The sequence below is a fragment of the Hevea brasiliensis genome, chromosome 13, assembly GCF_030052815.1.
Source record: "Hevea brasiliensis isolate MT/VB/25A 57/8 chromosome 13, ASM3005281v1, whole genome shotgun sequence".
Taxonomy (NCBI): Eukaryota; Viridiplantae; Streptophyta; class Magnoliopsida; order Malpighiales; family Euphorbiaceae; genus Hevea; species Hevea brasiliensis.
In genome coordinates, this window is record NC_079505.1 from 86,172,607 (window position 1) to 86,194,849 (window position 22,243).

Genomic DNA, 22,243 nt, shown 5'->3' on the forward strand with positions numbered 1-22,243 from the left:
AAGACAAATAAAAAATAAAAATAATTTTATTTTTATGGACAAATGAGTAATTCTTTATATAATCTATGGCATATAAATGGAAAAAATATTAGCTATGCTAAGCTGCACATTGGATGTAGTTATTTATCTCTCTTATTGTAAAAATAATTAATTTTAAAATAATTTTTTTTATAATAAAATAATTAATCTTAAAATAAATAAAAAAATTTAAAACGTTTTCACTTTCTACGTTTTAAAATTAAAAAAAATCAATTAAAATTATTCTTATTAGCAATAGACTATGCACTGTTTGTTGATATAATAATTTCATTTTGCAATTTTAATCCATTTCACCTACCTTAATAGAAAACTTATGTCTTGCAAAATAACAAGACGATGAAGAATTTAGCCACCATACTTTTATTTTTATATTAGAATTTAATTTATATAATTTTTTTAATCTTTACACATTTAGCTATTATTTAATGTCACCACTATTTCTTAAATTTTCATTGACATATACAACTACCCAATAGAATATGATTTTTTTAAATAATAATAATAATAATCATAATAATAAGGGACATATGCCCATCCCATATATTAATTTCTCGCCTCGAATCTGATGACACATCAGGATATTTGGGGCCTACAATATCCATCCCCGGTGAGGCCATTTGCTGTGGGCGTAGCCCATCCCAACTTTAGGCCTGAGCGGAATTGCATGATATTTGCGAAAACAAATGCACAAGCAAAACGCAGAGCTCCAATGCCACAATGATAGATTTACGAGTTGAAAGGGCCAAAAAGGAGGGATAAAGAAAATGTAAAGATGGAGTGGCCATAAGTTACATAATATATAATTATACTGTGAGTTCCTTTTGCATGGTGGAAAATGGTAATTTTCTTATGATTGTTTAGTCTTCAGACAAACTTCTTAATAATAGGAGGAAAATCATATAAAGTAGAAAGCAACCTCATTCTTTACTTGATGCTTCCATCTTCCACTCATCATGATTTTTGGCTGCTGTTTCTTTGCTTATAATATATATGCATGATTGCTCAATCATGGCTATTGTTTCCTGAACAAGTAATAAACCATTTATGCATTATATATTTTACCAGTACAAAAGTATTTTTATTGTTTTCAAAATTTTATAATTAAAATATATTAATTTAAATTTAAAATTAAGAATTTTCAAAATAATGTTTTTGTGTCATCATCTTTGTCCTGGGGTTGGCACTCCTTGCGATAGTATCTTGAATGGAATTTGAATTCATAGGGCTGTTTGTTGACTGTCTTGCCTTTGTCTTCATTTGATTTAAATTTCAAATTATTTGAGAGCTATTTTTCCTTAGTTCATCATGCAAAGCATAGTCATTCTATGAATGCCATTTGTTGACTAATATAAAAAATTTTCTGTTTTCAACATCAAAGGTACCTTTGGAATCCAATGTTAATTTAGAATAGACAAAAATATTTATTATTGATATTTTTTTAAAATAATTTGTATATTTAATTTTTCAATTTACCCCCATAAATTTTTTAATATATTTTTTTATATAAATAAAACACATATACATATCAATTAATAAAAATTATGATAATTTTAACGAGAAATCGTTCGTACACAAACTCAGGAATTAGAAACGCATCACACTGCCCGACCCGCCGGTTCAAAAATTCTCGCTCCAAAGGCGAAACTGCCACCGAACCTATAAAACGGCCATTTTCTCTGCTATGTTTTTCTGTTCTTTCCTTCCAACTATATCTGTATACAGCGTAATTATCGCCGCTCACTTCTATAAAAATCGTTTCTCCACCGAGAAATTAGGGTTTTGCTGTCCATCTCCATCTCTTTCTCTTACACACACATTTTCCTGGATAGTTTTGGGAGGGAGAGAGAGAGAGGTTAATGGAATGGACTTGCTAGCCACATCATTACAATTTTCTCTCTCACTTTCCCGAGAAAGTTAGGGAGGGAGGAGGGGAGAGAGAGAGAGAGAGAGGGAGAGAAATTGAGACGAAATTACAGAATTAATTAATAAACGATACTTTACCTTCCCCTAAGCTCAACAAAGACAAAAGGGGAAGTAAAGGAATCAACTCATGTTAATAATGATTTCCCCTGGTTGTATCATCTGAAGCCGAAACCGTAATTTTCGTTTTCTTTTTCGGAGAAAAAAGTGTATAGAAATCGAGGAAATGTTAGCTTTCTTTAGATGAAAGAATACGGCAAATTTTGACACCAAGTTGTATGAAATGCTGTTTTAAGGACCTCATAATTTTCTCAGGGAAGGAGCGACAAGATATGGATTTCGACATGGATGAATTTTTTATTGAGCCGTTTTTCGCTCAGGAAATCGATATTGATTACGAGTTTGATGCAGCTAAATACTACGATTTCACCCTGCCGGAAAACGATTTCGAGGCTCAAGAAGCTGAGCGCTGGTTTGAAACCACAGGATATTATCCTTCCTCGCGTAAGATTCTCTCACTGATATTTGCTGAGTCAGATAAAAGCTCCTCTTTTCTTCTTCTTCTTCTTCTTCTTCTTCTTCTTCTTCTTTTATAAAAAAAAAAAAAATAGTTTTAGATTTGCTTGCTTCTGAGTCTGGTTTCTTTGGCAATGAAATAGAGTACTAGTGAGAAGTGAAAAATAGTTAAAAGTTGCTTTACCATGCGCACTTTCTATTGCTTTTATTTATAGCTAGTGAAATGAATTATGAAACTTGTGATAATTGGCTGCTTTCCAAATACTAACTAATTGTATTTCGGTGTATCATTTCAGCTCTCATTGTAAAGCTGAATTGGCAACCAAGCGTTCCACTACCAAGTGAAAATTCCTCTTCTATTTGCAGAGCTGCTGAAAACACCAATCCCACCCACGCAGACTTGTCTACTAGTATGGACACTGAAGCAAATTCAGCGGATGATAATAAATCGGGTACAGTTTTAGCTTTATAGAATTTTTGCTTCTTTTTGCCATTTTATTTAATGATGAGGAACACACCTGTGTTTTCATAAAGCAATTGAATTTTGGTACTTTTCTGTTTTACAAGTAATTTAAATCCAGTTGTTGCATTGAAAATAAATGCTGAGTGAGTGATCATTAGTGAAATTTTTCGCGTAACACTCCTACTCGGTGAGCATATGGGCACTTAATATTTTTTCAATCCGATTTTCTCGATCTTCATAGATGATATCATAACTCCCCATGTTATACATTTTCTTGATCTGTTTAGCCTCAGAAGATTCGTACACCGTGAAATCAAATAATTATTGAATTTATTTTATGAAGCATAATTGTGTTTCCATTTATTCTTTAATTCATCCATTAGTCTTCATGTAGTTTACGACCATCAATTTCTGCAGGATCAGAGTCATACAGTGAAGCCAAATCCTCAAACAAGTCACCTCTATTAAAAAATTCAAATTTCAAGAATCCCGCGGCAAGTCAGTTGGCCAAGCAAAATTGCCCTCCACAAATTCATGGTGACCGATTAATCAGACGGTATTTATTATTTCCTTGAGTATCAAATTGATTAGTGATAATCAGTTGTTATCTTCAAGTTCTTTTATTAATTTCTTTTGCTATTATCTTAATCATATTTATAGGTCTCAGAAGTTGGTAAAAGTTGAAGAGAATAGTTCACGGAGCTCGTCAATGACTGCAACCCAAGCTACCAAAAGGCTAAAGCTCGAGGCTGGTTATTCATGCAAGGTGCACTAAAAATTTATCATTCAGTATCATGGCGGCTTTAATTTATTTATATTTTATGTAATAATCATGAATTGGAGCTCTTTCACAAATATGTTGTATCTTTGAAATTGACATCGGAGCAACACTTGTTTTACTTTTGCTTCTGCAAATCGACATTCTAGTGGTAAAATACGAGAAGTTTCTAGGCGCTCTCTATTTCACTCTCTCCTCACCTCCTCCTTTTTGCATTATAGAACGCTATAGCTATAATCAATTTCAACCATCAAAGCCTTGAGAGCACTGATTGAATTTGCTATGCAGGCTGCTCGTTTGAAGCATCAAGCTGGTTTTTTACACAAGGCACCTAAAAAGGTCAGATATATACCCCAGGAAGGACACACTTGTGGCTAGGTTCAAATTTTATGTTGAATAGTGATTTTCCATGAGAAGCGTTCATTAATTTTCCAATTGCAGAGATTTTCTTGCTGAATCATAGGCTAAATTTATTAACCTTGTTATCTGCAAATTTCCTTGCCAACTTTTATTTTTGTTGCAGGTTGGAGTAATTGACGTTCATACAACATTTGCTAAACCTAAAGTTACAATTCCCAGACAACCTAATCTGGAAACTGCTTGTAGGGCAGAAAGACATAGGTGCCTAGCGTTCACCTCGTCACCTCTCATATTATCTACCTTTTGTTTGTCGTACTTTACATTGGAGTCCTGAAGCCTAGAACCCTGCAATATTGTCTGATTTGCTCTAGGTTTGTTTTATATGTTCTGAATTTTCAGGTCCAAGATTAATTTGGAGTCGGCCATAACTGCAAAATCAAATGCTTGTAACTTCAGAGCAAGACCCTTGAATAGAAAAGTTGGTACTTTCAGTTAGAATTGAATTTTTGTTCCTTCTCTCTAAATTTCGTGGAAACTATAAGTTTTAAAAGGAACTTTTTGTACATAGAAGATGCAATATTGGATCTTTTCTAAATATCTTTTGGGCATGACAGATTCTTGAGGCTCCCTCATTTCCCCTCCCTAAAAAGAGCACTCCACAGCTTCCAGATTTTCAGGTAATTAGTAAAACATGTATCGATGTGCTTTATGTGTTCTTTGTCTGAAAGTGTATCGAGTCATGGAAGCAAGTTTACCGCATGATTTTTTACTACTCTTTTTTCATGGCTTTTAGGTGTTTCATTTGAGGACATCAGAGAGGGCTGTGCAACATGCATATGTTATCGTAAGTGAAAAGACAAATGTCGACATCCTACATATGATAGTTTTGCTATCTAAATTGATATTGACATGTTTTACACTGTTCGAAGCTAAGCATTTTCTCATTTCAGGCTGCAAACGCACCGAATTATGGCCCTATTCCACAGAATGAAACTATAAGCTCTACAAGGTAACTGTTCTTGGATTGATAGCCTACGGTAATTGTTAAAGATAAATATGTTTTTGCTAACTTCCCTTCAAGTATTACTTTCAGTGAGTTGTTTGGTACCCCTTCACCCAGTAAAAAATGGAAGGACAGAAGAACTCAACACCCACCCCCACCCCCCCACCCCCTCTCCCCCCCACAAAAAAAAAGGTCTTATTGTTGGGAATCCCACATTGAAAATGTATGAACTAAAATGACAATATAGGTTACAATAATAAAATGATTAGTTATTTTGATATATAAAGCAACTTAATTACAGTAGCAAAAAATTAATCACATCTCATTTAGTGATACTCATTCTTCATAGTAATTTTGCTTGATAAGTTTGTAAAAGAGTTGATTACTTGAAGAGGTCGCATTGCTTTTGAACAGAGTAACCCCTGTTGCCGCCTTAAAGGAGAAATTGGAAGCACTTGATAAATTTAAAGCTCACTGTCTTAATACAAAGGTGAGATGATAATCATGTTTGGCCTATTGCTAGTTTATGGTGTTAGTGACTATTAACTACTGTAACTATATTTGGCATCGCGCAGATATTTTCAAGTAAGAAGATATGAGTGTCTTCCGTACTGTTCTCTCTTATTGTGTCTCATCATTTGATTATTTGCTTTAATCCCATGCTTTTACTTCTTACCAGGAATGTAACTCCCCAAATGATAAAAGATTCCCCAATGAACCACCAATAGAAGAATTTAATAAGGTTTGTCTGATGTCTTTGATGAATTTTTCAAAACACAACTTCAGAATGGATAAACACATTCCCTGTCCTTACTTTTTTATGCTTTTTTGAAATGCTATCCAGCTCTCCCTGACTTCTGAAGTCGAGTCCAATGTGAAGTCCCAGTCAATAATGCCACAGCATCCCAAGGTTAGTTCCTCGAAACTTTTGGTTTGAAGAGCTCCAAAGTTTTCTCGATAGTGATAATTTGTATTCTTATTAATATGCAAACACTTCAATTAACTGAATTAAGGGCTCAAAGGAGAATGCACCAGGTTCTCCCCTTCCAGGACATGAGGTACGATGGTTTGTCCCCATTTATGCACAATGCGTTGCTATTAGATTCACATGGGCTTTAAGCTTTAGTAAACAATGAATAATAGTCTGACAACATCCTTGTAATAGATGAAGAACGTAGCCAAATTACAAAGGCTTTGTGGCAATAATTTTCAATGTGGGAGTGATAGAACTGTGCCTTCCATTTTACCAAAAATCAACAGGTAGCATTAGATCCCATCTACTTTTGTTCATACCCATCTTAGTCTTCAAGCACATTATATACGAGGTCATACTGATCTAATTCCTGGTTTGCCACAGGAGCTTGGACATACGTTAGTGGCGGTGCAGAAAAAATCCTGGCCAGGCTCCACATTGTTGAATTTTCCATACTCGTGTATGAGTTCCATAGAATTTAAAGATGCCCATCCCAAACCTGTAGCGTGCGTTTCAGTAGCTTCCAGAGGAAATTATATTTTATTCGTTCTACAATAGGTAGTAATTGATCAACAGAATTTTGGAGACCTAGCGTACAGAAAATATTATGTTACTAAAAGTTTCCGTTGGCTTTTAGCTTCTTCTTACTTCTACATTCACTTTCCTCTTTCTCGAGGTCTATCCAGTCGAAGTTCGACCGTAGACCAAACACAATTGTGAAACGGAGTCGCATGCAGACAAAAATGTTACGTTCTAAAAAAATTATTTAAAAAATAATTTAATTATTTAAAAGTTTTTATAATTAAAACACATTAAATTAAATTTTCATATTTTTTATTATCATATTTATAAAGAAATTTCTTTTTTGATAGTAATTTCAATGGAAATGCTAAATAGAACCAAAAAAATGCCATCCTGAACTAATACCAACAATGCATCCATGAAACTCGGCGTGTAATATACCGTTGTGAGAACCAAATTGCTAGAAAGTACTTTATAATTTGCATAATAAGGTTAAGGTTGTTCTGGCACACCATAAATACCAAGTCTATGGAAGGTTTTCAAACCAACCAACCCAGATAGTAATCTGATCGTTCCTAATTTCATAAATTAGTAGGTCACAGAATCCATGTCAGAGCAAAACCTCCAGCATCCATCAAATCTTGGGGTCAGAACCAGTTTCCACCGCCCTCATTAGGTGTAAGAAAATTATAGTGTGTTCTTAGATATTACATCTCGGAACCGAACATACCACTGGGCATCAGAAGAGTTGTTTTCCTGTTGAGCTTGGTGCTGAGGTGTTGGTAACTGCTGCCCTTTGTCAATCAAAAACTTAGCATAGTCAATGCGCTTTGGTTGAGCTGAACAAGGTTTCGTAAGAGGCGCTGGAAGAAAGGATTCCAAAACCCTCACAACTTCATGCATGGTTGGTCTTTCAGAAGGATACCGCTTTGTGCACAACAGAGCAAGCTGGAATGTCTTCGTCACATGAGTTAAATCCATGCATGTAACAGAAACTTCTTGATCAACAACCTCCATTACTGTATTATTGTCAGCTTTGGATAGTATCTGCAACAAGATAAAAAGAAAACGACAGTTATAGGTAAGCAACTAAAAAATAACACAGCCTGTTGTTTCAATACCATCCTACTCTGAGCTGCCAAACGTATACAACTTGATGACAAACACCCATCACTATTGCCCAATAGCCACCCCTTCGTTTGACTATAGCAAATTATGTTCCTAATGAGGATGCCATTAGAGGATCAAACATTTTTTGAGGCCACTTTGTGATACTTACCAGCTGATGCAAATTATACTCATTATCCACAGCTTTCTTCCCAGTTAGAAGCTCCAAAAGAACAATGCCAAAGCTGTAAACATCTGATTTTTCATTTAGCCGAGATGTGTGGGCATATTCTGGGTCAATATAGCCAATTGTTCCTAAAACATAGGTTGAAGCATGAGTTTTTGCAGTTGGAATGCTTTTTGCAATTCCAAAATCAGATAGATGAGCCTCAAAATTTTCATCCAGCAGGATATTTGAAGACTTCACGTCCCTGTGGATAATTCGTGGATTACAATCATGGTGAAGATAGGCAAGTCCTTGTGCAACTCCAACCGCTATCTTCAAGCGTGTTTCCCAATCCAGCTTTACCTTTTCAGATGGTCCTGTTGCACGTAATAGACACAATACTACAATCATTCACCTAAAACCTTAGATGGATTTTGACCTATAATTGAGTGTCATCGAGTGCAATGTACTTCACAATTAATTTTCCCACAATGCCTTTGTTTGCAAGGCAGAAGCATGTCCCCCCAACCCCAACCAAAAAGGAGTTCCCAAATGTACTTCTAAATTAATTTTCCCAAAATGCCTTTGTTTGCAAGACAGAAGCACATCTCCCCAACCCAAACCAAAAAGGAGTTGCACAAATGTACTTCAAAATTAATTTTCTCAAAATGCCTTTGTTTGCAAGGCAGAGGCATGTCCCCCCAACCCCCACCCAAAAAGGAGAGTTTACCAATACAATCGCACAAGTAACTTATTTTTAAAAAAAAAAAGAAGCAAAAACTAATGGAAGTTGAGGAAACTTGACTAACCATGAAGGAGATCCCATAAAGAACCATTCTCCATGTAGTCATAGAAAAGAAGGTTTCCATATGGAGAGAGAGCATAACCATGCAAACTGACAATGTTTCTATGTCTTATGCTGCCAATGGTCTCAAGTTCAGTTTCAAATTCTCGCATGTTGTATGGATACTGATTGTAGAGTCTCTTAATTGCAATTGATCGGGAATTTTTCAGTACACACTTGTATACTGTGCTTGATGCACCATAGCCAATAATGTACTTCTCACTTAAATGCTCAGTGTTTCTCATTATATCATCAAAGGTGTGAATAGCCATGTCCATGTGAAGAACCACAATTTTGGGTGGACCTGGAAATAAATGAAACTGACAATCAAGACTTGGGATAAGAAAGAAAACAGTGAAAACAAATAGATAGGTAAATGCCTTGTATATTTTTGTGAGATTTCTTCATCAATTGCTTCTGCTGGTTAGATTTGTAGATTGCAACTGTAACCATGGACAATAAGATGATGAAGCCCAATGTCATGCAGACGACCACAGCTCTGGAAAAAATTGCTGGACAGAAAAAAACAATAGTTTGAAAAATTATGACAAAAAAATTCCTAACCCTTACTCCACACCAGACAACTATCACAGCAAGAAAAATACACGAACTCAACCAGCACTCAACAAGTCAATTAATGGTCAAGTTGTCACCTCTAGACTTGGGTTCATAAGGGTCACAAATAGATCCCAACCAGTTGCCACACAACAATGGATTTCCAATGAAGCTGGCACAGCAAAACGTTATGATATCACCAGGAGATTCAGAATAAGAATAAATTCTGAAGAATAGGCATTACTACCTTAGCGGTGGAAATCGTGAGAAGTTTCTGATGGGAGGTACAACCCCTGATAAGTTGTTGTACGAGAAATTCCTGACACATGAAAACTCATTGTTAGGAATACTCCACACACTTTTTGAGAGAAAACATGTAAAACATGCAGCTAGAGAACTAAAGAAAAAGGCAGCTATTTAAAGAACATACAGATTTGTAAGACTGAAACAATTGGCAAGTTGATCAGGGATCACTCCCTGCAAGTTGTTATTGTTCAGGATCCTGCCATGCACTTTTGTCAATGCAAAGGTACTCAGCATTGTAAATAAGGGATCAAACCAAGGGCATTCGGACATCAAACTTACAGAGAAAAGATGTTTTGCAACTGACCCAATTCTGCAGGAATGGAGCCAGTGACATTGTTGAATGACATATCACTGGAAATACGAGTAAACGTCGTCAAGAAAGAAGAAGAAGACGAAAGGAAAAGAAAGGGAGAAAGGGGGGAGAAAGGGGGAAGGGGGAGGTGTGGATAGTAGGATGTGGCTTATCCCATCACATGCAAAGTTTTGGTACTAAGCTTACATAATCTGTATACTTCTAAGATTCCCAAATTCAGCAGGCAATGGCCCATCAATATGATTCCTGCTTAAATTCCTGTGTAATTATATATCAGGTCAGTTAAATACCATCGAATATATTATTAAAAACACATGAAAGTGCAAGATAAATTCCATAGACTTACAAGGTAAGAAGGTGCTCTAGGTCACCAACAGAAGCTGGAACAGGTCCAGAGAAGTTATTGCCAGATAGATCCCTATGAAATATAATATGAGAAACTGGTTCAAGAAAATGCAACCATAGACAATATGCATCAACTAAGAAACTTACAATGTGTCAAGGTTGATAATATGGCCAAGCTCCACTGGAATCCTGCCTTTGAAATTGTTTGATGAAAGATTTCTGTAGGTTTGGGAGACCTTATGATTAATCTTAAAAGGGGGAAAGAAAAAGCACATTCAAATTTGTGAGAAACAACATTTAGAAATTTGGCCCTGAGAACTTACAGGTAAGTCAAACTCTCTAGATTCCTGAAACCCCAAGGCATACTTCCGTTTAAGTGATTACCATGCACATTGCTAAAATGGAAATGCAACACGATTAATTGAATCCTGAAAGTTTCAAGCCATAAAAATACTGCTTAACAACTTGAAAACAATTTAAGAATAAAGATCCTACAATTGGTTCAGAGCAGAACAGAAGCTGATGTTATGTGGAATGGGCCCTTCAAGGTCATTGTTAGCAAGATTCCTGCACCATAAATAAAATTGGCAACAAATACCATCCAAAGGCATAACAAGCATGGAAATAAAGTTAAAAAGGCTCACAATTCAAACAACTGCTCCAGCTTCCCAAGTTCAGGAGGAATGCTGCCAACAAGCTGGTTGTCATTCAATTGCCTGCAAAATGTCAAGAGCTCAGGAAAATCATACTTATATGCTTATATCTAGATATATTGACAAAAAAAAAAGTTATAAACGGCATCATACAAGTAGCTGAGTTTTGACATATTGCCAAGTTCTGGAGGGATTGATCCAGTAAGCTTGTTTCCATAGAGGTACCTAACTCGCAAAACAATCATATTGCCTAACAACATAAAGAACTAAAAGCTATAGCAAATATTATCCTTTAAAAAAAAAAAAAAAACTCACAGTTTTCCAGTATAAGATAGATTGCCAAGTATTGGTGGGATTGGCCCAACTAGCTCATTCTCACTCAAGTCCCTGGAAAGGGATAGCAATAAATGTAAATTCCTCACAAATCATAAAACATTCCTCCCTAATATTAAAATTATAAAACATCGCACACTTACAAAACAGCAAGGGCCTGCATCAAACCAATCACTTCAGGAATCTTCCCTGTTAGCTTATTTCCTTGAAGTGAACTAGAAATAGAGGACAATAATTGCTTAAATAACTTACAGTTTTTTAGTCATGAAAATATCAATGAATTTCCATCAACCAGCTAAGATGCTTTCTAGGGGACAAAATTATTAAAATGACGGAACAAGTAGAAACACTCACAGAGTTGCTACTTGCAAGAAGCCTATATTATATGGTATCTCCCCAGTAATGTTATTGTACGACAAGTCCCTTTATTCATCAAACCAAAAATAATCATTAACAGCATTTGCAAACTAACAATTCAAAATCTTCAAAATGGCATGGAACATACAATATCTCGAAGCTTGTACAGTTGCCAATGCTATCAGGGATTGTGCCAGTGAGATTATTGCCTCTCACATCACTGGAAAAAAAAAATACCAGGAAAATTTAACTGGCAAGCAGGGAGAACATAACAAAGGAATACAAAATTGAAGCAGCTTCTTTTCCCTTCCTCCCGATGGCACTTGCTCAAACCAGTTAAGGTACTTACAAATACCACAAACCAGTCAACTGACACATGTCCGATGACAATGTTCCGGTCAATGAATTCCCTCGAAGCCCACTGCAATATAATTAAAGTCGCATCAATATTAAACATTACATCAGTAACAGGTAACAACCATGTTTAAGCCTTGTTTATGTAAATGGCCCTAATACTCACAGGTACTGTAATACTTCATTCCAGTAGAGTAATCTCGGTATCTCACCAATGAGCTGATTCCGAGCAAGGTCGCTGAAAGGATCAAATCAACAAGAACAGTGTTGGTGATAATCCACATTATAGAATGGAAAATTTCAGAGCGAAGAACTCACAGAGTTTTCAGGTTAGGTATCTGGGTCAAGGTAGCCGGGATAGGACCAGTAAGCTTGTTGTTCTTCAAATTCCTGCATTTAAGGACATTTATCTCCTTACGGTCAGGATTACAAAGGACCAAGTTGATTAGTGAAACAGTTAAAGATAGTAGGAAGGAATATAGAAGCAATAATACTAACAAGAATTCCAGCAGCTTAAGCTTAGATATGGAAAAGGGTATGTCTCCATGCAGAAAATTGTCAGACAAATCCCTGCAGTTTCACATTTAAACCCATTTGTGAAACTCTATCAAATAATTTTAAAAAAGGGCACGCTAAATTCTCTTGAATAGATAATATAAAAATGCAAAATAGAAAAATAAGAAGGGAAGGTAGGTTATTACAGATGAAATAGAGATGCACAGTTGCCAATCTCATCTGGGATTTGACCCGTCAACTTGTTTCCCTGAAGGTCTCTGCCATATTTAGGAATGAACAACCATTAAACAGATCGCGCATCACTTTTAGCGGCTGATATTGTTATTCGTTAATAGTGCAAAACATTCTAACAAAAAAATTAAAAAAAAAAAACAGATAATGCAGAGAGAAACCGTACATTGATTGCAACTTCCTCAAGTCTCCAATGGCAGGAGATATTTCCCCACCCAGGTTCAAATTTGACAAATTCCTTCACGACCAGCAAAAATACAATCAAGTTAATGAAAACCAATCAACCGTACAAAATGAGAGCGAGCAGAGAGATCGCAAAAAGGCTTACAGAGAAACAACAGAGGAGCAGGCATTGTCACAGAAAACACCACGCCAAGAACAGAAATCCCGGTGGTGCACATCGTCCCAGTCGAGAAGCACGTTAACTTCATTGCTAAATGATGCCTTCAACGACATCAAGGCTTTCCCTACATCCACCATTTCCCCCACTTACATTTTTTCAATCATCTAGTCAAATTTGAGATAACAAACATAGAAGAATATCAAACCCGCAAAAATGACAAGGACATTAAACTGTAAATGGCACAGCCACCCAAAAGAAATGAACCATGGTTATCTAAAAAATGAAGAAAAAGAAAATGAACCATGAAAATAATATGCATATAAAAACAAGCCACAAATGGCATTAGCATCGCAATTTTGGGTCTGGAAACAGTCATTCTCTCTGTGGCTCACTTTCAAAAGCAACACAAATTGTACATGTCAATGCTGGATCAAAACAACAAAACAGAGCAATGCTTCATTGCTTTAAAGTCTGGCCAACAAATATCAAATGCTCAAAAGTATCCAAATAAGGAGACAAGAGAAAACACAACCCGACACACAACAAGTCAAAGAGAAGGAAAAGAGTAGCTCAGAAACAAAGTGATGATGAAAAGAGATTAGCAACCTTCATCATTGAGCGGCGAAGCTTGAGGAAAGAGCAGCAAAAACACCACAATTATCAAACAATTACAAGTCACTGGCATCTTTTTCTTCGTTCCCCTCCCTGCTTCTTCCATTATAACAAATCCAGAACCAAATCACACACTACAAGAAACGTGACTGAGCGAGTCAACGAATCAGAAGCAAACAGAGACCAATGGTTGAGAAGCATGAGATGAGCTCGGCTCCACCTCCATTTTTTGATTGGGAGAGAGCACAGACGCTTGGCGTGAACTGTAAGGAAGGAGTTAAAACAGATGCTTTATGAAGAGAGAGAGTGACAGGAGAAGAGTGAGGGTCGCGAGTGATAGAGAGAAGGACTGTGTTAAACGACGGTGAGTAGACGTTAGTGGCTGACTGAGGAAATTTGATTTGACAATCGGAGAGAGAAAACGCGGCCGTCATTCGTACTACCGCTTTAGCGGTTGCATTTTTTACGTCTATATCTTTTTGGATCTCGCCCACGCTCTCGTCCTAAGAGCGTGCCACCCCAAATCAACTTCAACGTGATTTTCATAAATTTTAATTTATGAATTTTTTTAAGCAAATCATATAATATCCTAAAAAATAAAAGAATAACAAATATAATGACAATATAAGCATAAAAATAGAATTTTTAATAACAATTTATGTTATATTTTTTTTATTTTATTTCCAATATTATTTTATTAATATTCATATTATTTATATATTTATATCATTAAAACCCATTTGCCTCAAATAAACTTTAAATATAAAATTTATTTAGAGTAAGTTTTAGATAGAATTTTTCTATAATTAAATTGTTGCATTTTATATAATTTAATTTTAATTTATAATTTAATGAAATTTCATATAATTTATATTTAATATAATTTTATAATTAAAATTCATTAATCTTGATTTTTTGAAATACACTGAATAACAAATTCTTACTTTGAAAAATAATATTAAATAAAATTTATTCTTTATTTTTATTTTAAAATATTCATAATATAATAAATTTTTTGCAATGAATATAATTTAATTATATATAATTTTTTTCTCAAATAATTATATATAAATTATATGTGTGAGAATGATATTGACCTTTTAGTCTAAAAATATTATTATTTTGAATTTAAAATTCATTTAAAAATTCATCTATTTTAATTTTCAATTACATTCATGTGTATACAATTGAATTTGTTGAATTAAAAAACTACTTTTTTTAAATTAATTATAGAAAATATGAAACTTTTGTGAAATTTATATGATAAGATAAAAAATATGTTATAAAAAATTTGATAATTAAGTTATAGAATTAATCATAAAAAAAATCTCGCGGGATTTTTTTTGTCAAAATTTCGTGGCATAGTTAGTAGAATTAAAAAGGGTAGTTTTGTAAAATAAAAAGCTTACATTTCCACAAGCAGTAAGGCTTTTATTTTGACTATTTTATTTTGAAATTACATTTTATAAATTTATTGATAGCTAATATAAATATTAATGAATGTTTAATTTTGTGCTCTTGGTACCTTTTAGATAACAGCCTGTACACTTAATGAAATAGAGGTATATGGAGAGAAAGAGCGAGAAACAAATGAAAAAATAGGTAAATTGGATGAGAAGAAAGGATAATATTAAAAAATAAAAGAAAAATATTATTATTTATTGATTATTCTAATGAATCTTCTCTTTTATTTATATAGCAAAGACTCCTCACGAGCACATCTTTATTCTCAAGAATGTAAAAATTCAGGAAATATAAATTAAAAATTACAAGTACTTTCTCATTTAGAGTTGAAAATATGAATTGAATGCTGACACATTTATTTTGATAAAGTATTAAAAAAATTATAAAGGTAAAAGAAATTAAAAATAAAACAAAAAATTGATAATCAAATTGAGACATAAAATGTGAGGTTTTGTTAATAATTATATAAATTTTAATTTTAATTTAAAAATTATAAATTTCAATTTTTTTTTACAATTAACCCAATAAAAAAAAAGTAACTTGGGATTCTCAAATGTAATTCCATTCCACGGCAGCAATATTAAAATATAAAATATGCACTCATATTTCAATAGATGGTGAACACCACTCTCGACTAGCTCATGAGATTTCCATTTGATTTGTATTTTAATCCTTTAAAATAGCCTTTGGCTTTCTACGAACGAGAAGCTGTAGAAAAAAATTATAAAGAAAAAAGAAACGGACGGGCAATGCAGAAGCAGGAGGCAGAGGCAGCAGCGTCTGCAGAAACCGCTGGAATCAGCACTAAACAGGTTGGCTTCGTATAAAGCTGCCCTTTGCTTCTCCTCTTTTATAACTTTACTTTTGTTTTCTTTGTCCACCAATTTTATTATCAATTTTATGCCTCTGCTCCGCTCTGCTCTGCTCTTTCTTCATTAACTTTCAACCCCAGCCGTCCGACTTTGCTTAGCTTTTTTTTTTTTTTTTTGAGAAAGACTGATTTTGCATTCATATTTGCCTAATTCTGCGTGTCGACTGAATCATTTTTAGGCCTATCTATAATCTATTATTGTCTAGCCTCCCTAAAGATAATATGGGCTGCTTTTAGAAGCGATGATCAGTTGATCACTGCACAGTGGAAAGCTTTGAACAGACTTTTCAGTGATATAGGTGGCTTAGGCCGAGGCCTAGGCCAATGAAATCATCTAAAATTGTATGCCCACCTGTCTCATTTTCATTACACATTTCATGGTAGCCGGCGCTCAAGGACACCGATGGCTTATTCGCCGGTGGTAGCCATTGGCTTGTACACATGTAGGACCCACACGAATAAATATAGGTTCATAATAATAAAGACAGAAGACTGGTATTGTAATGATTGAGTTAGATTCTGGCTCTTTTTTTTTTTTTCCCAACAAATATCTGCCACGTCGACTTCCATTGTTCAAGTTCCAATACTAAGGCCATTCCCCGTAGCTAGGAAAAAGGATTTGCATAAGAATCGTAAAGGTAACGGTTACGTAATGCTCCAATTTATATAAAATTAAATTTAATAAACATTATATTAAATGTCCATATTTAAATTTATATATTTATTATTTTAAATACATTAATTAAAAATTATATTTATTTTATATAATTTTGTAAAAATTAAATTAATATAGTGAGGCGTTATCTAAAGGATGATGAATTAGTATAAGGGTATTATTGAAGTCAAATGAAAGATTGACATATGTTAATAGGATTAAATAATGGAGTAGCAAATGCAAAAGAATAGAAATAGAAGGATAAAAGTGGGGTCCAGCCCAAGAGTATCGTTTGTTGGTGGAAAAATAAAGAGGTGGAATTGATTACACCCATCATGGGACCCGTGACGTCTATCCCAAAATGTTTACGGTTTCTGTCCTTTTTGCGTTTTACTTTGAGTTGATGTGAATTTATTTATGCCAATTGCCACCCTTCTCTTATCAGTGACTATGGAATTTTTTTATTTATTTTTTTATCGAAGGCCGTGGAACTGGAAAATCATATCTATGTTTTTCATAATAAGTTTTCTTTTTTCAATTCCTATTTATTCAATAAAAATTCAAATAAATTGAGTAATAATTATTAGATAGATAAAAAGAGACTTACTCAGGGTTTTTTACTCTTTGTACCTTTTAAAAATTAAAAATAAAAAAATTATTATTGATTGATTACAATTATTTGTTTAGTTTCTAAATAAAAAGAAATGTATATATTTTTATAAAAAGTTCTCAGTTAATAACCCTTTATTTGAATGATGATTTTCATGATTTCATAATGTATGATATAATAATGTTATTTATTTGTAAAAATTGTTTATAGAGAATGACAGTTTTGGATTGTAAAATGATTATTTTTTAACTATAATTTTATCACATATTTTTAAATCATCAAATTGATGGTTTTAAATAATTTATAATTGTTGCATTCTAATTTTATATTTATTCAATTTATAAAATTTTAATTATATCATTTTTTTTTATTTATAAACGTTCTTTATCTCTTGTTTTCGGTCTCTCTCCAATAAAAAAATATTTAGTCTCTCCCATAGCTAATCCTCCATCATCTCTCACATCACAGGTCATCTACAGTCCCTTCTCAAGTTTTGATAAGTCAATACCTCTCTCTACTACTGCTCTAGCTATCGATTTTTGGTATGGGTATAATCTAAACTTATCAAAAATATAAACTTTTATTGATAATTATCATTTTTTATTTATGTTTGATCCTTAAGTTTAGTTTTCTGATTCTTCCTTTACCTGACTTTGGAATATATTTTGTCATTTTTTGGTTAATGACTTCATTTCGTATATTTAGATTATTTCATCTATTTTATCAATTAAATAATTAACACCAAACTCTTTAATTCTAAAAAAAAATTTATTATTTTTTAAACAATGCAAACAAAATTTAAAACAACACTTTATATTTAAAATAACAATAAGAGTATTTTTATAATTTTTATATTTATTATACCACATAATATCACTTAATCAAACAAGAAAAATATCATTAAACCATTATGTACCACACTAATACCATTTTTTGTTTATAATAAAACCCATACAATATAGTAAATACATATAATACAATATATTAATAATCCATACTATACTAAACTCAAACACAGTATAAATCGTACGATATGTCAACTGATTCAATACTTAAATAATTATTGATAATAATAAGGCGTAGTAATTAAATAATAAACCTTATTCTCATCTGCAACTTACGTCCACATGTGCGTGTGAGATGAGAATATAAAACCAAAGAACATCAGAATGTAACCATATAAAAAAGTGGAACATCAAACTGGAATAAAAATAGAAATTTGTAAATGGCCAGGTTCCTTCATTATAAACGATTGAAGAAGTTCACAGGCATCCTACCAAAAGCAGGAGTCCACAATTGTAACAACAGTTTCACAAGGCGAAAAGACTGGAGGAAGAAAAAGGAAATCATAAGGAGAGGCCAACTGGAAGAAAGTTTAATTCCAGTGGAACAGCCAGACAGGAAAATATATCGCCCTGAACAAAATTTTCAAATACAAGAAATAGCAGAGGAACATTTCATCTCGTGAAGCTCAAGACGCTGGATCAGCATTGTGCCATCCCTTTGTGCAAGGTGGAATGCTCATGAATTCATCAAACTCCTTTACATGGACATCACAACATTTCCACTGCCATATTATATGCAAGTAAGGGTGATCATTAAAGGCAATCTATAAGAAAACAAGCTGAAGAGTAAATGCAGCAAAATAGATAATGGACATACCCCTCTCAACCGATCATGAAAAACAGCAGGCCCAGGATGGTAACTACAGGCAGTTTCATGATTATCTTTTTCTTTGAAAGTTTTACCACACCCCTGATTCCTGCAGGTTTGAGGCTGGTTTATGTCTACTACCATCTTTGGAGGTGCAGAGGACCCTTGCGTACCCACATTGCTTCTAGCAAGTGGAGCTTGCTTTGCTTGGGAACCTAAAATGGATTAAAACAAATCAAACTTAAAACTGGGGAAGTTGAAAGGACGGCAGTAAAAAAGCATATCAAAAGATCATAAAAAAATTTTCATGCAGCCAGCAATTTTATGCTCAAGAGAGAAAATAAAGAGTGGTAAGATGGGGTAAAATAGAATCCCATTAATGGAATAAGCTACGAAACTCTTTTTTTTCCCCAATTTCCGTTAACTTATTAGCTTGCTAAACTTGTGACCATGTGGATGTATACCAGCACGAGAAACCACTACATTTGAACTTTTACTTCTTATATTTCCTTCATTCTTCAATGAAGAGGTAGACAATATTTAGGATGCAGCATTTCCACCAAGCAATACGAGAAAAAAGAAGAAAGGGGAGGGGAAGACAGACTTCAATTGTTTCGTGGATGATTTTTCCTAAACTTTTTCAGCATTTTTTGGTGTTTAAGTTTTAGATATGAAAAATGTTTTATTGGCAAAGGGAAAATATACCAATTTCAAGGAGAATGACTTATTGTTTTCAAAGTAGTAGTTCATTTTCTGTACTTTCACAGGGCCATGAAAAGGAATTATACTTATTAGGAACAAAATAGGCACGAACTTTAATACTGACTGCCACCAGTCATCTCTGGCCATTACTAGCAGCCAGCAGCAACCATAACTTACCATTTGCTGATAACTAAGGACTGTGTTTGCAATGGCCTCAATGTTGTTCATAATTAATATTGCATACAGTAAAGTCAGTGTTGTTCACAATCAATAGTATTAACAACTAAGGATTTTTTTTTCTTTTCCATTTAAATCTCAACATGAAAGATCAAAACTTGTTAATCCTTCAAAGGGGAAAAAAAACGTGGAGATGAAATTACCATGATCTGAGCAAAAGAAACCCTGCTTGCACCTAGGACAAGATTCCTTAGAGGACAAGTTGGTTGTGGTAGCTGCAGTGGGAGGAGGAATTGGATTCTTTGGACTTGCAGTAGCCTTTGCTAACACAGGTTTCTCAGTTGTGTGTTTACCTGTCTTACATCTTCATCACAGAAGAAAGATTGAGAAACTACTACCCATAAATGGATAAATATACAGTCAATTTAAGATACTAGTTATGATTTAGTTATGATCAATAAGGATTTAGGATTACAATTACAAGGGCACAGAGTGGCCAGATTGACAAACTACAGGGTTCTTATTCCTCCATTAAAAGAAACAGATATTCTCATAACAGAAAAAAAAAAAAAAAAAAAGCAGCAGACTAAAATTTTCACTTTGAATGTTAGCATCTATAATCAATAAAACAAAAAAACCTCACTCAAATCAACCTTGATGCCAATCTATATAAGACTTCATTTCCTTCAATACAAATATGAGTTTATTGACTCTAAATCGTTTTTATCTTCAGTTTAAAAATCAAAAGCCAGAAATTTTACTCAAATCAAAGTAAAGAAGGTGTGAGAGAGAGAGAGAGAGAGAGAGAGAGAAATAAACAGACATACCCAGGAATTTCTAAAAATAAGGTGAAATCATGACTTCTTTTCTTGCAACAACTCCATTCTTTCATTCCATCATGGAAAATAGGCTGGAAAATGCATTCAAGCAAAGTGACAACAGCATATCAAAATTAGTGATAGAAGGAAGGTTTAAAGAGGAGCAGGAACTGGAACTTTTTTTTTTTTTTTATGGAAAAGAACTAAATAAATCAGACTAAAGATTTTGACTTACTCCCTGACAATACATATGCGCATTTGCAGCGATACACAGCCCAACCATGTAAAGTTAAAAAGCTAATTAGCATAATCCAAAAATACTTCAAATTCAGTATTCAATTACAAAAGTAAATAAAAGGGCAATGCAAGCAATTGGTTTCACGATCAGCAGTGATAATGATAACACATAAAAATAAAATATGTAGACTCTTAAAACAAAAAGGAGGGAAATGTAATTGATGTTTCTGGAAACCCAGATCTATGTAAAATACAATTTCAACAACTAGCAACAGAAACGACAACCATCTACACAGTTTAAACTTTAAAGTACAATGCTGAACTGTATAATCTATGCTATGTAGAAAACCTAAACTCATCAACAATTGAACAAAAATGGTGCATTGTACACTTTAAGAATGAGTCTCTTGTAAATCTAAGCTTTTACATATCCACATATTCATCAAAGTTTTCTGCCTTGCTATTTGAGGAACCTAAATTACATGTCCACATTGGGGAGTTTCTGTGCTTGACAACTTAGTCCATGAAAAAGGGAAATCACAGAGATTACAAACATCATCTCAAATTCTCAATAGCCAGATGTTGTTATGCATCAATTACAAAGTTGAAGAGCCAAATGAATTATAGCCAGCAACCAACACGATACAGAAGAGAGATCCGTCAACTTTGATCTCTTCTCGTTAATTAGAAGGCAATTGAAAGACTAGATAACTTGTCTAATTAGGCGATGTACCAAAATCATGAACATAATAGCCGAGGATGAGATCAATCTCGCAGATTTGTGAATGAAACAAAGAAGGTCCTATTACTCCAATTAATAGTTGATTCCAACCATTTCAAACAAGAATTAAAACTAACAGTTCATGCCAACCATCTAAAAACGGAAAGTAGCTTGGTGAAGCTGCTCACGTCCATCATTTTAAACAAATAAATAAATAAAAGAGACCAAGGAATCCTCATTGGTACTTAGTTAACCTAATTGAAACGCAGTAATTCGTGATTCATCAATTATGAACTGTATGAAGCTTCAAAACAATTTCAATGGTTTACAGAAACAGAAAGGAAAAGATGCAACCAAATTCAAAAGGTAAGGCATACCGAATCATGGTATTGACAGGAACCTTCGGGATTATCGTCTTCGGTGAATGTGGCGTTGCATCCGATTCGCTGGCAACGAAGCCTAACGACCTCCCGCTCCATTCTCTCCCTCTCTCTCTCTCAAGTCGCAGTAGGTGTTAGAAGACTGCGAAGAATCGACTAGAATCTGAACGCACTTTATTTTATGTAAATTGGGCGGCTTTGGGAAATAGAATTGATTCTTCTTTTTAACAGCATTATCTCATGCATCAATCACCGAAACCAGGATTTCTGAAATGGGCCAAGCCCAAGATACAATTGGACAACCAAATGAACCTATGTATTACTTCATAGCAAACAATACTAACAT

General features: G+C 33.9%; 3 protein-coding genes across 5 annotated transcripts; 1 reads left to right on the forward strand and 2 right to left on the reverse strand.

Moving 5' to 3' along the window:
• The first annotated feature begins 1,712 nt into the window (after window positions 1–1,712).
• On the forward strand, window positions 1,713–6,688 carry LOC110669644 (protein TPX2). Its single transcript, XM_021831381.2, has 16 exons — window positions 1,713–2,463; window positions 2,772–2,927; window positions 3,356–3,494; window positions 3,599–3,704; window positions 4,005–4,055; window positions 4,240–4,337; window positions 4,476–4,554; window positions 4,691–4,753; window positions 4,870–4,920; window positions 5,027–5,085; window positions 5,494–5,569; window positions 5,759–5,821; window positions 5,924–5,989; window positions 6,093–6,137; window positions 6,245–6,339; window positions 6,437–6,688. The coding sequence occupies exons 1-16, from the start codon at window positions 2,238–2,240 to the stop codon at window positions 6,453–6,455; spliced, it is 1,392 nt and encodes a 463-aa protein (XP_021687073.2). The 5' UTR covers window positions 1,713–2,237; the 3' UTR covers window positions 6,456–6,688.
• A 343-nt stretch (window positions 6,689–7,031) lies between these two features.
• LOC110669547 (LRR receptor-like serine/threonine-protein kinase ERL1) lies at window positions 7,032–14,045 on the reverse strand. 2 transcript variants are annotated; one of them, XM_021831253.2, is made up of 27 exons: window positions 13,604–14,045; window positions 12,983–13,121; window positions 12,821–12,892; window positions 12,609–12,680; window positions 12,406–12,477; window positions 12,226–12,297; window positions 12,074–12,145; window positions 11,903–11,974; window positions 11,702–11,773; window positions 11,551–11,619; window positions 11,340–11,411; window positions 11,179–11,250; window positions 11,017–11,088; window positions 10,855–10,926; window positions 10,706–10,777; window positions 10,534–10,605; window positions 10,358–10,429; window positions 10,212–10,283; window positions 10,052–10,123; window positions 9,832–9,903; window positions 9,677–9,748; window positions 9,494–9,565; window positions 9,345–9,418; window positions 9,072–9,203; window positions 8,657–8,995; window positions 7,854–8,224; window positions 7,032–7,621 (listed from the first exon to the last, which is right to left on the reverse strand). In XM_021831253.2, the coding sequence occupies exons 1-27, from the start codon at window positions 13,713–13,715 to the stop codon at window positions 7,262–7,264; spliced, it is 2,964 nt and encodes a 987-aa protein (XP_021686945.2). In that variant the 5' UTR covers window positions 13,716–14,045; the 3' UTR covers window positions 7,032–7,261. The 2 variants fall into 2 exon arrangements, with proteins under 2 accessions (XP_021686945.2, XP_057988672.1); XM_058132689.1 differs by having other exon boundaries at window positions 12,983–13,161; window positions 13,604–13,936.
• A 4,382-nt stretch (window positions 14,046–18,427) lies between these two features.
• LOC110669628 (cysteine and histidine-rich domain-containing protein RAR1) lies at window positions 18,428–22,205 on the reverse strand. 2 transcript variants are annotated; one of them, XM_021831352.2, is made up of 5 exons: window positions 21,895–22,205; window positions 20,569–20,651; window positions 19,945–20,105; window positions 18,872–19,077; window positions 18,428–18,776 (listed from the first exon to the last, which is right to left on the reverse strand). In XM_021831352.2, exons 1-5 carry the CDS (start codon window positions 21,994–21,996, stop codon window positions 18,681–18,683), a joined length of 648 nt encoding a protein of 215 aa, XP_021687044.2. In that variant the 5' UTR covers window positions 21,997–22,205; the 3' UTR covers window positions 18,428–18,680. The 2 variants fall into 2 exon arrangements, with proteins under 2 accessions (XP_021687044.2, XP_057988674.1); XM_058132691.1 differs by having other exon boundaries at window positions 20,795–22,205.
• Window positions 22,206–22,243: the final 38 nt, after the last annotated feature.